The following is an 18108-nucleotide window of genomic DNA, read 5'->3' as shown; positions in this document are numbered from 1 at the left end:
TTGCTTTAATAAATGGTTTGTACGTATTTTCATGTATTTTATTTGATTTTCTATTTCAGTATTGGTTTTAAGTTTTTTTTTGTTCTTTTTTTGTAATTTTTAAGCTAAAAATACTGACTGAAAGAGACGTAAAGTCGCATCAATCAATTTGTTTTTTTCCCCATTAATTTTTTTTTAAACAAATGATATAGGCGCAGGAGTGGCTGTGTGGTAAGTAGCTTGCTTACCAACCACATGGTTCCGAATTCAGTCCCACTCCGTGGCATCTTGGGCAAGTGTCTTCTGCTATAGCCCCGGGCCGACCAATGCCTTGTGAGTGGATTTGGTAGACGGAAACTGAAAGAAGCCTGTCGTATATATGTATGGGTGTGTGTGTATATGTTTGTGTGTCTGTGTTTGTCCCCCTAGCATTGCTTGACAACCGATGCTGGTGTGTTTGCGTCCCCGTAACTTAGCGGTTCGACTAAAGAGACCGATAGAATAAGTACTGGGCTTACAAAGAATAAGTCCCGGGGTCGATTTGCTCGACTGAAGGCGGTGCTCCAGCATGGCCGCAGTCAAATGACTGAAACAAGTAAGAGAGTCAGAGAGTCGAAAAGAACGTAACACGAGTTGACGTAAATTGAGGTAGGCTTATTTTAAAAAAAAATTGTTTGGTCAACTATTTTCCATCAGGTTTGTCTCCCACACAGTGCTGTCAACGCTGTCAACGGAGCTTGTCATCAACTGTCAATCACAATGTCGTCGATGTCACTCTATTTAAATGGCTGCACAGTCGTTTTCAATAGCTACGTTTGTGACACAATGAACCAGTGACAGAGAAATCTATAAATTAATTTACATGGTTAATCTACAACTCCATGATTGCTATGTTCACGTGACAATCTAATGGACTATTCATGCGATCATTCATATGTCAACTCCTGGTGTTGTTGTGACTATTAGTGTTATTCTGCTTACTGCTACTGTTATTGTTGTGGTTATTAAAGTTGTTATAGTTGTTGTTGTTGTTATTATTATTATTGATGTAGAAGCAAAGGCGGCGAGCTGGCAAAATCGTTAGCGCGCCAGGCGAAATGCTTAGCGGTATTTCATCTGCCGTTACGTTCTGTGCTCAAATTCCCTCGAGGTCGACTTTGCCTTTCATCCTTTCGAGGTCGATTAAATAAGTACCAGTTACGCACTGGGATCAATATTGTCCTTGTTTGTCCTCTCTGTGTTTAGCCCCTTGTGGATAGTAAAGAAATAGGTATTTCGCCCGTCGCTACGTTCTGAGTTCAAATTCCGCCGAGGTCGACTTTGCCTTTCATCCTTTCGGGGTCGATTAAATAAGTACCAGTTACGCACTGGGGTTGATATAATCGATTTAATCCGTTTGTCTGTCCTTGTTTGTCCTCACTGTGTTTGCCCCTTGTGGGTAGTAAAGAAATGGGTATTTCGTCTGCCGCTACGTTCTGAGTTCAAATTCCGCCGAGATCGACTTTGCCTTTCATCCTTTCGGAGTCGATTAAATAAGTAGCAGTTACGCACTGGGGTCGATGTAATCGACTTAATCCGTTTGTGTGTCCTTGTCTGTCCTCTCTGTGTTTAGCCCCTTGTGGGTAGTAAAGAAATAGAAATAGGTATTTCACCCGTCGCTACGTTCTGAGTTCAAATTCCGCCGAGGTTGACTTTGCCTTTCATCCTTTCGGGGTCGATAAATTAAGTGTCAGTTACGTACTGGGGTCGATCTAATTGACTGGCCCCTTCCCGCCAAAATTTCTGGCCTTGTGCCTATAGTAGAAAGGATTATTGCTGTAGAAGCAACCGTTATTACCCTTCTTGTGGTTATTTTCATTGTTGTTGTGGCTAATGTCATTATTTTTAGAGTAGTTTTACTGATGTAGCTACGAGGAGAAGTCAAAACTAATCCTCACTTTCACCAAACCCTTCTTTACATTGGCTGCACTACCTTCAGGTGGGACACTTCGGATTATGTAATTGAGATTGCTCGGGTTAACTTTCTTGTGTTACCAAGGAAGGACAGAGAACAGTGGATCTAATTTCCCTTGTCTGAAGGTGTGTAAGGGATTGAAATTTATTGCAGACTTTCAGTACAATAGGGGAACAGCATTCTACCGCGTAAAAGTGTGTATGAGTGGATCGAGAAGTTTTAAAATGGCCGTACTAGCGTGAGGCATGGAGAGAGAACGGGACGCCCATCCACCTCCTCCACTGGTGTGAAGATTCAACAAGCTCGAGATATGGTTCTGACGAACAGATGAATGACTATCGATGAGGTGGCCTGTTCTCTGCAAATTGGCCACGGTTCTGCATAGGAAGTCATTCGCAACAGGCTTCGTTAAGTCTCTGCGACATGGGTCCCCAAGTGAGCTTCCCGAGGCGCATAAGTGCATTTCATGTGGAGATCTGTCAGTGCTTATTCGACCGCTACAACGATGAAGGCGACGCTAATTTGGAGAGAACAATAACAAGAGATGATACCCGGGACCCTCATTTTGAGTCAGAATCCAAAAGACTGAGTATAGAGTGGAAACACCCGGGTTCGCCATCGAGAAAGAAGTTCTAAACTCAACCTTTCGCAAAAAGAAAAAGTGATGCTAACCGTTTTTGGGGACGCAAAAAGATCAGTACTAGAACATTGCTTGGAAAAGGAGTCTACAGTCACCAATGAAGGCTACAGTAAAATGCTGGCCAACAAACTGGAACCAGCAATTCGCACCAAACGCCGAGGTCTATTGTCAATGCAAATGTTATTGTTACACTATAGTGCATGCCCATATACAGTCGCCCACACCGTTGAAACCATTGAGAACTTGGGTTTCGAGTTTCTGAAACACCCTGCATACAGTTCAGATGTCGTCCCTTTCGGCTATCACTTCTCTAGAGCACTCAAACATCTTTTACAAGATTCTTTATATGAGTTCGTGTGTTGAAGCATATTCTGTTGTGTGTGGGGAGAGTCATTTTCTTTTTGTGCCTTATAATGTAACACGCTCACCGGTAAAATTTCTACTTTTTTCTTATTTTTATTTTCCTAAAATTTTCGTTGCGTCTTGCAACCTTTTCAATAGTCTTGACTATTGAAAAGGTTGCAAGACTATTAAAAATGTTGCAAGACTATTAAAAAGGTTGCAAGACTATTGAAAAGGTTGCAAGACGCAACGAAACTTTTAGGAAAATAAAAATAAGAAATAAGTAGAAATTTTACCGGTCAGTGTGTTACATAATAAGGCACAAAAAGAAAATGACTCTCCCCAGACACCACGGAATCTTTTACAAGATTGTCGATTTGTTACGGACAAAAATTGCAGGAAGCTGTGCATAAATGACTATGCAACCAGCTAAAATTCTTCTTCTTCTTCTTCTCGATGCAATAAGCACGCTTGTGGCCCGCGCTGGAAGACGTGCATCGAAAAGCAAGGAGACTACGTCGGAGGATGAATTGCTTAATCTCGGTTTTTGTTTTAATAAATTTGGACTAAAAACCGTACTTATTGCTGTAGCTAAAGTTGTTTCGAAACTAACGTTGCGGCTGTGACAACTGTTTTCACTGAGCTGCGATTATTATTGCTCATCCGATTACTGTTGTAATTGTTGTCTATTGTTGCTGCTCTTATAACAGTTGTGTTGGTGTTGGTGTTGGTGTTGGTGGTAGTGGTGGTGGTGCTGCTGTTGTTGTTGTTGTTGTTGTTGCTGTTGTTGTTGTTGCTGCTGTTATTGCTAATGTTTTGTTCTGCTATTGCTGCTTATTTTCATTGCTTTTGTTGTGATATGCTATTCCGACGATGGTGGTGGTGGTAGTGGTGGTGGTGATGATGATGATGATGATGATGATGATGATGATGATGATGATGATGATGATGATGGTGATGATGATGATGATGATGATGATGATGATGATGATGATGATGATGATGGTGATGATGATGATGATGATGATGATGTGAAGGAATTGGAAGAGGTTACTGTTGTTGTTGTTGTCCGTATGAGATTAAAACCAGTTTTAATATGTTTTCAGTGAAGAATTCTGCCGTTTCCGATACACTTCAAGTAGATTCCATTGTGGCAGAGAACAGAACTGCCAGGCTGCACTCATCTCACCCCACGCAACTCAACTACATGAATAGGCTTAAAAAAGTGCAAGAAAAACCAGCGAACAGGAAGTTTATAACCGGAAGTGAATCTAGCAAACGGTGAGATTATAAATCAACCGCTTGTGTACTTCGAAGAAAAACTCTACGCACACGCATAATACACACGCATACACACGCACTCGCGCGCGCAAACGATAATATATTTACACACAGACATATGCATGCATGCATGCATGCACGCATATACAAGCACATTTACACGTATGCGCAAATTGGTGCAAGAATGCAGGAATACTTACTTACATACGTACATTTTAACACGATACACATGCACACACGCTGACACACAAGCATACAGATATATTGAGAAATGCAGGCACACATATACATTCATACACGTATACATTCATGCACACACATGCGCGTACATTCGCATACACGGATAAATTGTGAGCTTGCACACGTGTTTCCATTCGTTCGTTCTCACACGTGATTGCTCGCTCACATCTACACGGAGGCACGCTGGTCTACACATGCCGGCATAAACAGAAGACATAGAAAGTCAAGCATATAGACAAACTTGTATTACATTAATTAATGAAAACTACTGCACAGGACAGTGCCATATCACACTTCTATGCGCAGAGTTATCATACACAATTGCACGAGACATCGGGAGTACCTCTGAGCTGAGACTTCACTGACTAGAAATTGTGGCTAAGTTTACCTCATTTAACACCCTATCGAAATTGTGGCTATGTTTACCTCATTTAACACCCTATCGAAATTGTGGCTAAGTTTACCTCATTTAACACCCTATCGAAATTGTGGCTAAGTCTACCTCATTTAACACCCTATCGAAATTGTGGCTAAGTTTACCTCATTTAACACCCTATCGAAATTGTGGCTAAGTTTACCTCATTTAACACCCTATCGAAATTGTGGCTAAGTTTACCTCATTTAACACCCTATCGAAATTGTGGCTACGTTTACCTCATTTAACACCCTATCGAAATTGTGGCTAAGTTTGCCTCATTTAACACCCTATCGAAATTGTGGCTAAGTTTACCTCATTTAACACCCTATCGAAATTGTGGCTAAGTTTGCCTCATTTAACACCCTATCGAAATTGTGGCTACGTTTACCTCATTTAACACCCTATCGAAATTGTGGCTACGTTTACCTCATTTAACACCCTATCGAAATTGTGGCTACGTTTACCTCATTTAACACCCTATCCAAATTGTGGTTAAGTTTACCTCATTTAACACCCTATCGAAATTGTGGCTAAGTTTACCTCATTTAACACCCTATCGAAATTGTGGCTAAGTTTACCTCATTTAACACCCTATCGAAATTGTGGCTAAGTTTACCTCATTTAACACCCTATCGAAATTGTGGCTAAGTCTACCTCATTTAACACCCTATCGAAATTGTGGCTACGTTTACCTCATTTAACACCCTATCGAAATTGTGGTTAAGTTTACCTCATTTAACACCCTATCGAAATTGTGGCTAAGTTTACCTCATTTAACACCCTATCGAAATTGTGGCTAAGTTTACCTCATTTAACACCCTATCGAGATTGTGGCTAAGTTTACCTCATTTAACACCCTATCGAAATTGTGGCTAAGTTTACCTCATTTAACACCCTATCGAAATTGTGGCTACGTTTACCTCATTTAACACCCTATCGAAATTGTGGCTAAGTTTACCTCATTCAACACCTATCGAAATTGTGGCTACGTTTACCTCATTTAACACCCTACGAAATTGTGGCTAAGTTTACCTCATTTAACACCCTATCGAAATTGTGGCTAAGTTTACCTCATTTAACACCCTATCGAAATTGTGGTACGTTTACCTCATTTAACACCCTATCGAAATGTGGCTAAGTTTACCTCATTTAACACCCTATCGAAATTGTGGCTAAGTTTACCTCATTTAACACCCTATCGAAATTGTGGCTATGTTACCTCATTAACACTATCGAAAATTGTGGTTAAGTTTACCTCATTTAAACACCCTATCGAAATTGTGGCTAAGTTTACCTCATTTAAAACCCTATCGAAATTGTGGCTAAGTTTACCTCATTTAACACCCTATCGAAATTGTGGCTATGTTTACCTCATTTAACACCTATCGAAATTGTGGTTAAGTTACCTCATTTAACACCCTATCGAATTGTGGCTAAGTTTACCTCATTTAACACCCTATCGAAATTGTAGCTAAGTTTACTCATTTAACACCCTATCGAAATTGTGGCTAAGTTTACCTCATTTAACACCCTATCGAAATTGTGGCTAAGTTTACCTCATTTAACACCCTATCGAAATTATGGCTAAGTTTACCTCATTTAACACCCTATCGAAATTGTGGCTAAGTTTACCTCATTTAACACCCTATCGAAATTGTGGCTAAGTTTACCCATTTAACACCCTATCGAAATGTGGCTATGTTTACCTCATTTAACACCCTATCGAAATTGTGGTTAAGTTTACCTCATTTAACACCCTATCGAAATTGTGGCTAAGTTTACCTCATTTAACACCCTATCGAAATTGTAGCTAGTTTACCTCATTTAACACCCTATCGAAATTGTGGCTAAGTTACCTCATTAACACCCTATCGAAATTGTGGCTAAGTTTACCTCATTTAACACCCTATCGAAATTATGGCTAAGTTTACTCATTTAACACCTATCGAAATTGTGGCTAAGTTTACCTCATTTAACACCCTATCGAAATTGTGGCTAAGTTTACCTCATTTAACACCCTATCGAAATTGTGGCTAGTTTACCTCATTTAACACCCTATCGAAATTGTGGCTAAGTTTGCCTCATTTAACACCCTATCGAAATTGTGGCTAAGTTTACCTCATTTAACACCCTATCGAAATTGTGGCTAAGTTTACCTCATTTAACACCCTATCGAAATTGTGGCTAAGTTTACCTCATTTAACACCCTATCGACCTGAAAAAACATCGTCATAAATTATATACTGAAGTCATAGGTAGATGATGGTTCCTGCTACACGGCGAGCTGGCAGAAACGTTAGCACGCCGGGCGAAATGCTTAGCGGTTTAGTTCGTCTGCGTTACGTTGTGAGTTCAAATTCCGCTGAGGTCGACTTTGCCTTTCACCCTTTCGGGGTCGATACATTAAGTACCAGTTACGCACTGGGGTCGATGTAATCGACTTAATACCTATGTCTGTCCTTGTTTGTCCCCTCTGTGTTTAGCCCCTTGTGGGTAATAAAGCAATAGGTTCCTGCTACACCTTTGATAAAAGCTCCGCTAGATAAGGTATACCGAGGGCTAAACAACAGCAGTATAGTTTCTGTCCTTGTTTAACTTTAGTACAGCGTTCAACAACCAGACCTGCTATCAAGCGCATTCCAATCGTGACCATCCACTTGTTACCGAAGAGCACTGCAAGTTCGAGATAAACTCTCCAAGCATGACGGTGCTGTCCGGCGGGTCTGACCGAGATGCACGTAGAGCGGCGAAACCGTTCTGCGTGCAATTCATGCAGTGTCCGAGTATTGTTGATTTGTGGAGTTATGACGGATCGTTGTTATTATTGCATGTGGAACGAATTCGACTATCGACCGAATTCATCTTAAGGATTACCCCCCACCACCTATCTTTAACAAGGCAGGGCAGGTGGTGTTCCCTTAACTAGTGCTTATGATGAAAGAGCTTGTGCGGTTGATGACACTGAAAGGATTGAGGAAAGATACCTACCATTTCGATCAGGTACTCATCGATTTTCTAAGTCCCACTTGGAAAGGAAAATGAGAGTGGTGAGCAAAATGCTACCTCCATGTGAATTTCTGGAAAGATGGGTGACTGTGGCAAAAATGGTTTGAGTGAGGGATCCTACTCTAAGAACGCACCTGTAGACTGGAAAACATGAGAGAGGGCGCGTGCTTTTGATAGTCAGGGTAATCTTGGAGCTGTGAAGTGACTTGATTGACTGTTATTGGAATCGCTTTTGTATCAGGGGGACTACATTTATTGATAAGTAGGTCTTTGAGCAGAAAATTTGTTGTTGCGCATCTTTTACACCAAGACAAAGCATGTAAATGTTAGCACTTCCAATCAGTTAAGATCAGAAGCCATGAGAGCCACTGCCTGGTATTTATTATTTTGGTTTTGCTCAGGATCGGTCTGATTCCTTGTAGTGTTTATGTGGGTAACTGATTACAACCTCTAACCCTGTAATTTTTCAGCAGTTTTTCGAGTGCTTAGAGCCTTCCTGATAATCCTTGCTGTCCCTAAAAGACAAATTTTCTGTAGGAGCCATACCGAGCATTCTATTTCAATCTCATTCAGTCATTTGTCTGCATCTTGGCTTACTGTTCCCTACGCATCAATTAGTATAGGCACGATCCTTACTGTTCACATGTTCCTGTTTTAAATTTTAAGGGATTGTTTTTTTGTTTGCTCCCCCCCCCCTTTCATTACGATCTTAGAATCAAATTAGCATGGTGGGTCGATTAGTAAGCAACTTCGTTTTTCCTTATCTATAATTTTTATGTTTGTTTTTTTTTAAGTTTCAGCTCAGAGCTGCGGCCATACTGGGGCACTGCTGTTTTGCTACATTGTTATTATTGAGAACCTCCACTAATATGTGGCCTTTGATGAATAAGGGGGTTTGATGTCACTACACTCATTTTCACCTCTTGCCGTGAGGTAGGTTCATCTGGGATTCTCGACAGGAAGAGGTTCAGTTTTGATTTGAAAACACTTACATCCACTTTGTGTAGGTCCCTCAGGCTCTTTGAGAGAATATTAAAATGCTGTGGGCCCCTGAAGTCCAAGCTGTTGCAGTAACTGGTCTTGAGGCATAATGGCATTGCTGGGATATTTGGTACTTTGCAGTGTCGAGCCGTTCTGGCCTTGATGTCGCTTTCAATACCAAAATTTGGCACAATTTTTTCCAGGATTTTCCAGATGCATATTACTACATAGCTCTCCCGCCTTCGCTCCAGGGTGTTGAGTCTTAGCTGTTTCAGCCGTTCCCAGTAGCTGAGCTGTTGCAATGAGACGATCTTCTTTGTGAAGCTTTGCTAGATTGCTTCAAGGGCCACTTTTAATTTCACACTGTTGGGTGACCATTGCTGGGAGCAATAAGCTAGGCGGCTGAGGGCGAATGTCCTCCAGAGGACCATCGTGGTTTCCTTCTCTCTGATTCTGAACGTTTTCAGGATCCATCCAGCCAGTCGTCTGCACTTTGTTGTCATCCTGGTTGTGTGCACTTGGAAAGAGGTATCACCACTCATATCAATACCCAGGTCACTCACTGATTTAGGCTCTGGAATTGTAATCCCATGGGCTAGTGTACCCTGTAAGTTTTATATTCAGTCTTGGATGCTGGTAGTACAGGGCTTGGAATTTTGCAGCATTAAACTGCATATTATTGTCAGCGTATCTTCAAATTGAGTCCAACTTTTGCTGCAGGTGTGCAATATCGCTGGGGTTCTGTTTTTTCTGCGAGACTTTCGTAGCAAGGGTAGCTATCCGGGCAGCTGGGGGCATATCTGAAAGGGCCACTATGAAAAGCAGTAGTCCCAAGACAGTGCCATGTGGAACACCACTCACTATTTGTGTTTTCTTTAAGGTGGCTCCATTGGCCACTACTGCCTGACTTCTATCTTTTAGAAAGTCATGTAATCACTCTCCACGACACTGCACAGTACCAAATATCCCAGCTATGTCTAGATCACGCAGTCTGTGGCATATCAAAAGTTTTTGCAAACTCAAGGTATATTACGTCCACATTTGATTTGTTGAGTAACTGCCTCAACACCCAGTTATAATACTGTAAGAGCTGGGTCAGGCAGCTCCCACCTGGTCGAAAGCTATGGTGGATATCACTCAGCAAGTTGTATTCTGGTCAATTATTTTCTAACTTCTTGTCCGTTTGAATAGGTAAGTCCGTTTGAATAGGTAAGTTACATTTCTCCGACTCCAGTACTCTTTCGATTCGATTATTGTACCATGTGTTTCCAGTTTCAGATCCCCATTCCTGGTACAGTTTCTAGTGTAAAACTGCTTTTTAATAACCTGGTCATGCCTCCATTTCTTATATTCTTCTTGTTACAGCTTGGGGCATTCTGTCACAATGTGTGCCACTGTCTCGTTCCAAGTTCCACTGGCTCTACATTTTTCTGACATATTCTCTCCATATGTATATATATATATTAGTTATCACTTATTTACCTATGACTGATATAACTTAATCTTCTCTTCCGGACAGGCAATGGTCATTGACCCAAGGGAAAAGACCTTATGTCCCTCAATCCCCAGACGACATTCATTTGGGAGATATTGTGAAATTCTCCAAATATGGCGGCAAAATATCTCAAGGGATTGTGAAGTTTATTGGCCCACTATCTGGTCGCTCGGATACCTATATAGGGATTGAACTACATCAAGACGGTAACTACTAATTATCTCTTATTAACATCGTAATTATCATGTTAAAGTTACATGTGACTCACCGTACCAAAGATTTTCTTTAACTTTACTTTAGATTTCGATATATGTCTTTCTTCTTTCTGTTACTTTAGGTATCAGCTGTTCTCCTAGAATTGTTTAAACGTGCAGCAGCTGTATTCGAAATTTGAAAAAGCCGCACTGAAAAATGTAGATTGTTATATATAATTATTTAGTTGCATACTTCTTTCAAGTGAGAGAATAAAAAAAAACTAGGAAATCTGTTGCTAATAAAATTGGCTTGTTAAATAGGCAGACCGGATCTGTTCGGTTTGAACGGCAGTTTTTTTAAAATAATTTCCACGTAACTAAACACTTTTAAACTTCGTATAGTGGTAGAATGTGTTTATAAAACATCTTTTTCTCTTGGCTTTATTGAGAAAATTCTATAGTTTGTAAGATATTTGTTGTTTTTTTTTTCTTCAATTTCTGCAATTTCAACCAATCAGTGACGGTCTATTGAGGTGAAAACATTCTGTGCCGTATGAATATGTTCCTCGTCTAAGAAACAGATCGAGTTTATTTACATTTGTGAAAGAAAAAAGATACCCTTCCCCCACCCCTAACCCTAACCCTAACTAACCCTAACCCTAAAACAGATTGAACTGCAATAGATCGATACTAGGGTCATAATTATGGGTGACAATTTCATATGACACCGCTAGAAGAAACTGCCGTTCAAATCGAAAAGATCCGGCAGACCTTTCCAAAACATGGGGTCCGGAGAAAATTTCATGTAAATAATTGGGAGCCTTAGTATTGAAACGATTAGAACAGCTTCAGCAGATATGTTTCCGAGAATTAAGGGCAATTCTTAGGATTGTTATTATCTAAACTTCACCTATAGGAGGTTTTTCTAGCCAGTTCTTGATTTTTTTTTACTTGCTCCCTTACTTCAGAACTCTCAACGTTCATATAATGTCTTCATGTTACACATTCTTGCTGTTTCAATCTCCAGATTTTCTTTTCCTATTCAACGATAATAAAGAAGGCGGTCAGGAATTCCCAAGCTAATAATAAAATGATCCAAACACCATCAAATCGATCTCTGTCATAGGCACAAAGCTGCACATTTAGGAAGAGGTGTAATCGATTAAATCAGCGTTTGACAGCTACTTGATTTTTATCAATTTCAAAATGTCTGCCGTGCAGTATTTACTACACGGCATTATTTCGTCTCTACTGTCGCAAGTTATTGATTCCATTTATTCCATAGTTCCCAGAATTCTCTGGGTTACACAGTAAGTTCTCAACGATCCGATCTTTTTTTTACAGATGGTAAACATGATGGTGTGTTTGAAGGAAACAGATATTTCAAATGGTAAGAGCACTCTTCTATTCAATTTAAGCATTTACACACAGATTACCTCTACACATACACACATATACCATTACACACACACACACACACATATATATATGTGTGTCTATATATATATATATATGTATCTATGTGTGTCTACGTGTGTGTCTGGGTGTATGTACGTATCTATATGTATGTGTGTATATGTATATATGTGTATATGCGGACGTGTACTTACATATATATATATATACAACTTATAAACAAGGGCAAAAGAAAAACAAAATTCTAATGCCAAATATGCCGAAAATAGACAAATCGTCAATAACCATATAATTTATCACTATAAGCACGTGTCTCGAAGTAAGCCGACAGAAATTTCTAAAAAAATTCCGTTATTATCGTATCCGTCCCGATTTCATAGTAAATTCATAAGAATTTTCTCCTCGTAAGCGATAAATACGGTAAGAAAAAAATGAAATACTTTCTTATATCCATGGAAGAAGCAAACACTAAGTCATGGGCACACTTAAGTACCCCAAATATATCCAAATTAGAAATTCTCCAGCACACCTCGAGACACGTGCGATCAGACTGAAAACTCTCATAGAGTGAGATACTCCGGAAGTGAACACTATTAAATTTACATCTAATATAGGATAAAATTTTTCGAAAAAAATTCTATCAATGGCCAGCATATTAAAAAATACCTTTAAAGATTAAATTTATAAATAATTTATAAACAAGGGCAAGAGAAAAAAAAATTGAATTTTTTTTCTTTGAGTCTTAGCTGTTTCAGCCTTTCCCAGTTTTTTTTTGTATTATACATTGTTTTTGTTTAGAGGTGAAGCTGATTATATTGCTGTTTATGTTTATATTTTCAGTAAACCCAACAAAGGTGTATTTGTGACATACAACAAAATTGTTATGGCTTGGGTGCCGTGCTAACCGTAAAAACTTCTAGGATGCAGAACCTGTTTATATCATCATGCGACCTTTGGAAGAATTACTGTGCCAAACCGGAAAATTGAAAGTATTTCCTACATCGATCTAATTGTTCTAGCTTTCAGATTCGGTCATAATCGAGCAAAAATAGACACATGATCAGTATCGACTAATGAACTTATGATCAGAACCAGTGTACTATTACTAGTGTGGATTTATGATTGAGTTAATCAGTGTGAAATTATCAATCGAAGTGAATAGTAGGACCAGTATTTACATACCTATGACCAATGTTGTCTTATGACGACTGTGAATTTATGACTAGTATTAAGCCGTGTTCAGTGTGAATTTTTACTTTCTGAGTCAGTATAAATCTTGAACCTGTATTGACTTATTACCAATACGAACTTATGACTAGTGTTGATCAGGGAAAACTATGATCAACATTAACGTATGACCAGGATTAATACAAACTATGATTATTATGAACCTATGACCAGTATGGGCCAATGACTTATGACTAATATCAATCATTATGAAACTGTGATTAATGCGAAGTTACGACAAGGAAAAATGTCTACTTACGACCAACGTAGACCTATGATTAATGTGCTGCTATGATACATATGAAATACAGAAGTATTCTCAATGTAGCTGATCGTGTTGATATGTCTTAATTAACATTATTAAGTTTTAAAGGTCTAATTGACTTTATACTTAAGCAAAAGAGTTCAAATCTTCAAATGAGGGATAGGGTATGTTGTGACTTTATGCAGCATTCAGCAGAATTGAATTAAGGGTGCTGGCTAAATAAAATGGCTACTATCTACGATCGAAGCATATAGTTTCATCCCACTTCGTTATGACTTCAAATGGCTGCAGGAAGCAATATTATTTTTCCTTTCTTCGGGGATCGTTAATTTATGTACCAATAATACACTGGTGTCCATTCAATAAATTATTCCATCTGTTTAGAAATACTGTGCATATAAGAAACCAATTTGTAGATAAGTCATATATGTGTGCGTGGAAAAATGAGCTTATGCTATGTGTATGTATGTATGTATGTATGTATGTATGTATGTATGTATGTATGTATGTATGTATGTATGTGTGCGACCCCTGTTGTACTCTTTCGCCCCTACTTTCTCTCACTCTTTCTTCATGTTTCTTGTCCCCGACTTTCTACGCAACCGCTGAACCTTAATACGCATTCATCTATCCGTCGATGCTCTCGGTGTCGGGAGCTGACCTGCTTTCTCTTCTGCGGGTCTTGCGAATAGCAAAGGACCACGTTTTGGACTTCTCCCACTCTGGGACGAAGACCGCTTCGCTCAACAAATAAACAAACAAATAAAATATCGACAGCAAGAAAAAGTAGGTATAAACAAACAACTGAAGTGAAATGAAATAAGCTTTGTTACTGAAAATTTTAGTGATGATGGTGGTGGTGCGTTGATAGTGAAAAGTTTTTTTTTTTTTGCGACCATCGCTTAACGCATGTGCACAAGAGCAATTGTTTATCATCTGCTCGCTTCAAAATTGATATTTGTTTATAAGAGTTAATTTAGCCTAAACTATGGATTCATAAGAAACACGGGGATCTTTTCGGTTTGAACGGCAGTTTTTTAAAATAATTTCCACGTAACTAAACTCTTTTAAACTTCGTATACTGGTAGAATGTGTTTATAAAACATCTTTTTCTCTTGGCTTTATTGAGAAAATTCTTTGGTTTGTAAGATATTTGTTGTTTTTTTTCTTCAATTTCTGCAATTTCAACCAATCAATGACGTCTATTGAGGTGAAAATATTCTGTGCCGTATGAATATGTCCCTTGTTTAAGAAACAGATTGGGTTTATTTACATTTCTGAAGAAAAAAAAGATACCCTTCCCCCCACCCCTAACCCTAACCCTAACCCTAACTAACCCTAACCCTAAAACAGATTGAAATGCAATAGATCGATACTTAGGTCATAATTATGGGTGACAATTTCATATGACACCGCTAGAAAAAACTGCCGTTCAAACCGAAAAGATCCAAACGCAGTTGCAAGCTGCCCGAGAAAGAATGTGCCGATATGGAGCACGGATCAGAGAGGAAGAGCGAAAAGATATAATTAAAAGAGAAAATAGACTACACCGACGGAAACGTGAGAAAATGAATGTAGACGAACGTCGAGTATATTCAAAGAAAGCTAAACTAAGAATACTATAAAAATGTAAGTCATCCGTTCTGTCTTAAATAGGTCCGCTTATATTTTTATTATTTTTCAATTCCGTGGAATTTACACGTGTCCCACTAGTTTATTGTTTAAACTGTTAACAGTACGCGCGGGAGTGGCTGTGTGGTAAGTAGCTTGTTTACCAACCACATGGTTCCGGGTTCAGTCCCACTGCGTGGCACCTTGGGTAAGTGACTTCTACTGTAGCCTCGGGCCGACCAAATCCTTGTGAGTGGATTTGGTAGACGGAAACTGAAAGAATCCTGTCGTATATATGTATACATATGTATGTGTGTGTGTGTGTATATGTTTATGTGTCTGTGTTTGTCCCCCTAGCATTGCTTGACAACCGATGCTGGTGTGTTTACGTCCCCGTAACTTAGCGGTTCGGCAAAAGAGACCGATAGAATAAGTACTAGGCTTACAAAGAATAAGTCCTGGTGGCGTTCGATTTGCTCGACTAAATGCGGTGCTCCAGTATGGCCGCAGTCAAATGACTGAAACAAGTAAAAGAGTAAAAAAGTACGGTGATACGGATCAAGAGCAGTCGTAAACTACGTGACCCTTCCACGGCAAAGAAAAGCTCCCAACTAAATAATCACTGAATCTTTCTTTTTTTCTTCTCTTCATATTCCTTTCCGTATCTTCCATTGATGAATTAATTTCCATTGTGTACTTCTTGCGCTTTGAGGATCCCCAAAGATCAGCTGAACTAGTCTCCAGCAAGAAAACACATGGGTGATCATATATTTTGTTTCAAAAATGTGTGTAAAAGATATGAAGTCACTGAATATGAATTGAACGGTAAGAGGACACGGCGAGCTGGCAGAAACGTTAGCACGCCGGGCGAAATGCGTAGCCGTATTTCATCCTTTCATCCTTTCGGGGTTGATAAAATAAGTACCAGTTACACACTGGAGTAGATATAATCGACTTAATCCGTTTGTCTGTCCTTGTTTGTCCCCTCTGTGTTTAGCCCCTTGTGGGTAGTAAAGAAATAGGTATTTCGTCTGCCGTTACGTTCTGAGTTCAAATTCCACCGAGGTCGACTTTGCCTTTCATCGTTTCGGGGTCGATAAATTAAGTACCAGTTACGCACTGGGGTCGATATAATCGACTTAATCCGTTTGTCTGTCCTTGTTTGTCCTCTCTGTGTTTAGCCCCTTGTGGGTAGTAAAGAAATGGGTAAGAGGACACTGCAAGCGACCATTATCACTGGAGGCTGGAACTAGACCTTTCCAGTCACGTGTTTAGCTTCTTTCACTACATGCATTAATTATTTGCTTTTCCCTCGTTACCTCATTAGTTTACTCGTTTCATGTGATTTTTTAAAATCAATTTATGTCCTAATGCCTACGCAGAAGAAATCATCACTTCTTCACGGATTGATTATAACACACACATACACACCCACGTATACACACACACACACGCACGCATGCTTGCATACATACATACATACATACATACATAGGTATTGTTACCTACACCCCAACGCTTAAGCAGTGTATCTTTGTTAGACACCAGCTACTTCCTAGCAGGAAGAGTAATTAAAAATAGAAGAAAAAATACATACATACATACATACATACATACATGCATACATAGATTCATACATACATACATAAACCGAGCGACAAACATACAAATACTCACTCCCACACAAACAAACACTTACACACAAGAACAAGAGACACACTCGTACTCAACAAAGACACAAACAATACACAGTAAGAATGCAATAAAATGCATATCGAGTCACTGTTTCTATATGAACATGTATCTCTAAAAGTCTCGCTACACAACCACCCAAAGATCTTTATTCTTCCTCCACACTCAACAAAGAAATAGCCGTATAGTTTCTAAAGACTATGTCAGGGAACACCAACGGAACCTTATAATTTCTAAAAACCTTATTGTTCTAAAAAAAACCCTTATAATTTCTAAAAACCTTATTGTTCTAAAAAAAAACCCTTATAATTTCTAAAAACCTTATTGTTCTAAAAAAAAACCCTTATAATTTCTAAAAACAATGCTAGGGAACACCAACAGAAGAATAACAACCCTAACCCTAACAACCGTAGCTGAGTCTACTATGTCCACTTCCACCCGGACTTACAAGCTTATATGAATAGGTTGGAGTGGATACAAGGCAACATACCACCAATTTTTTTTAAAAGCACTGGGTGATCCTCGGGGGGGGGGGCGCTTTTCAGTAAATACCATGAACCGACAACTTACACTAACATCAATAGTAACACAACAGATAAACTGGTAGCAGCGTGGAATCTTACTTGGCATCGTTAGAAGTGCTAAAAAGGTTCTTGACTTCCAGACACATTTATAATATGTGAGTTTTATATGGAACTAGCAGTATCGACCGGCGTTGCTCGGGTTTGTAAGGGAAATAACTCTATAAGCATTTTTAGAGAGTTATAGCCAAAAAATAGCAAAAAAAGGCATTAAAAATAGAAAAGAAATTATGGTAATTTTTTTTTTAATCATTGACTCATCGTAGACATTTTTAGAGAGTTACTTCCCTTATATAATAGCGAAAAAATGCATTCAAATGGAAAAAAATGATGGTAATTTTTTTTTTTAATCGTAGACTCATCGTAGACGCGCGCTAATACCCAGAAGGGCTCGATATGAATCACGACTATAAGATACCCGAATTTGGTGAAACTGCACCGCAAAATGTGGGAGTAGTTAGGAATCTAAATGGTAGGAGACAGACACACAACTTTTAAAACTTTTAAAAATATCTAGACAAGGGTTACCAAATCACAAGACGGTAAATCTAAACCTGGGAAAATCTTGCTTCAGCCTGTTGTTAGCAACATAATGTCTGGTCCGACTGTACAGACCTACACCGAAGTAGAAATTTCAGCTGCAGTGTTATCTTCCAGGAGTGTCTCGTTGCAGTTTTTACAAGTACGCTTTTCGTTTGAGCAGAATGCCTGGGCTTCTCCCGCTTTTAAACCCCTGCCTAGTTCCAGCCTCCAGTAACAGTAATCAATTTGTAATGTCCTCCTAAC

The 18108-nt window shown here is 39.1% G+C and overlaps 1 protein-coding gene across 2 annotated transcripts in view; it reads left to right on the top strand.

Annotated features, from left to right (window-relative positions):
* Positions 1 to 13784, top strand: part of LOC115227315 — a 210815-nt gene extending 197031 nt beyond the window's left edge. For both annotated transcript variants that reach the window (XM_036500679.1, XM_036500678.1), the window contains exons 13-16: positions 4022 to 4196; positions 10361 to 10542; positions 11875 to 11920; positions 12787 to 13784. In XM_036500679.1, coding sequence (XP_036356572.1) covers positions 4022 to 4196; positions 10361 to 10542; positions 11875 to 11920; positions 12787 to 12850 — 467 coding nt within the window. In that variant the 3' untranslated portion in view covers positions 12851 to 13784. The remainder of the gene's footprint in view (positions 1 to 4021; positions 4197 to 10360; positions 10543 to 11874; positions 11921 to 12786) is intronic.
* Positions 13785 to 18108: the final 4324 nt, after the last annotated feature.

The sequence above is a fragment of the Octopus sinensis genome, linkage group LG2, assembly GCF_006345805.1.
Source record: "Octopus sinensis linkage group LG2, ASM634580v1, whole genome shotgun sequence".
Taxonomy (NCBI): domain Eukaryota; kingdom Metazoa; phylum Mollusca; class Cephalopoda; order Octopoda; family Octopodidae; genus Octopus; species Octopus sinensis.
This window is presented reverse-complemented; position numbering and strand designations above follow the sequence as displayed.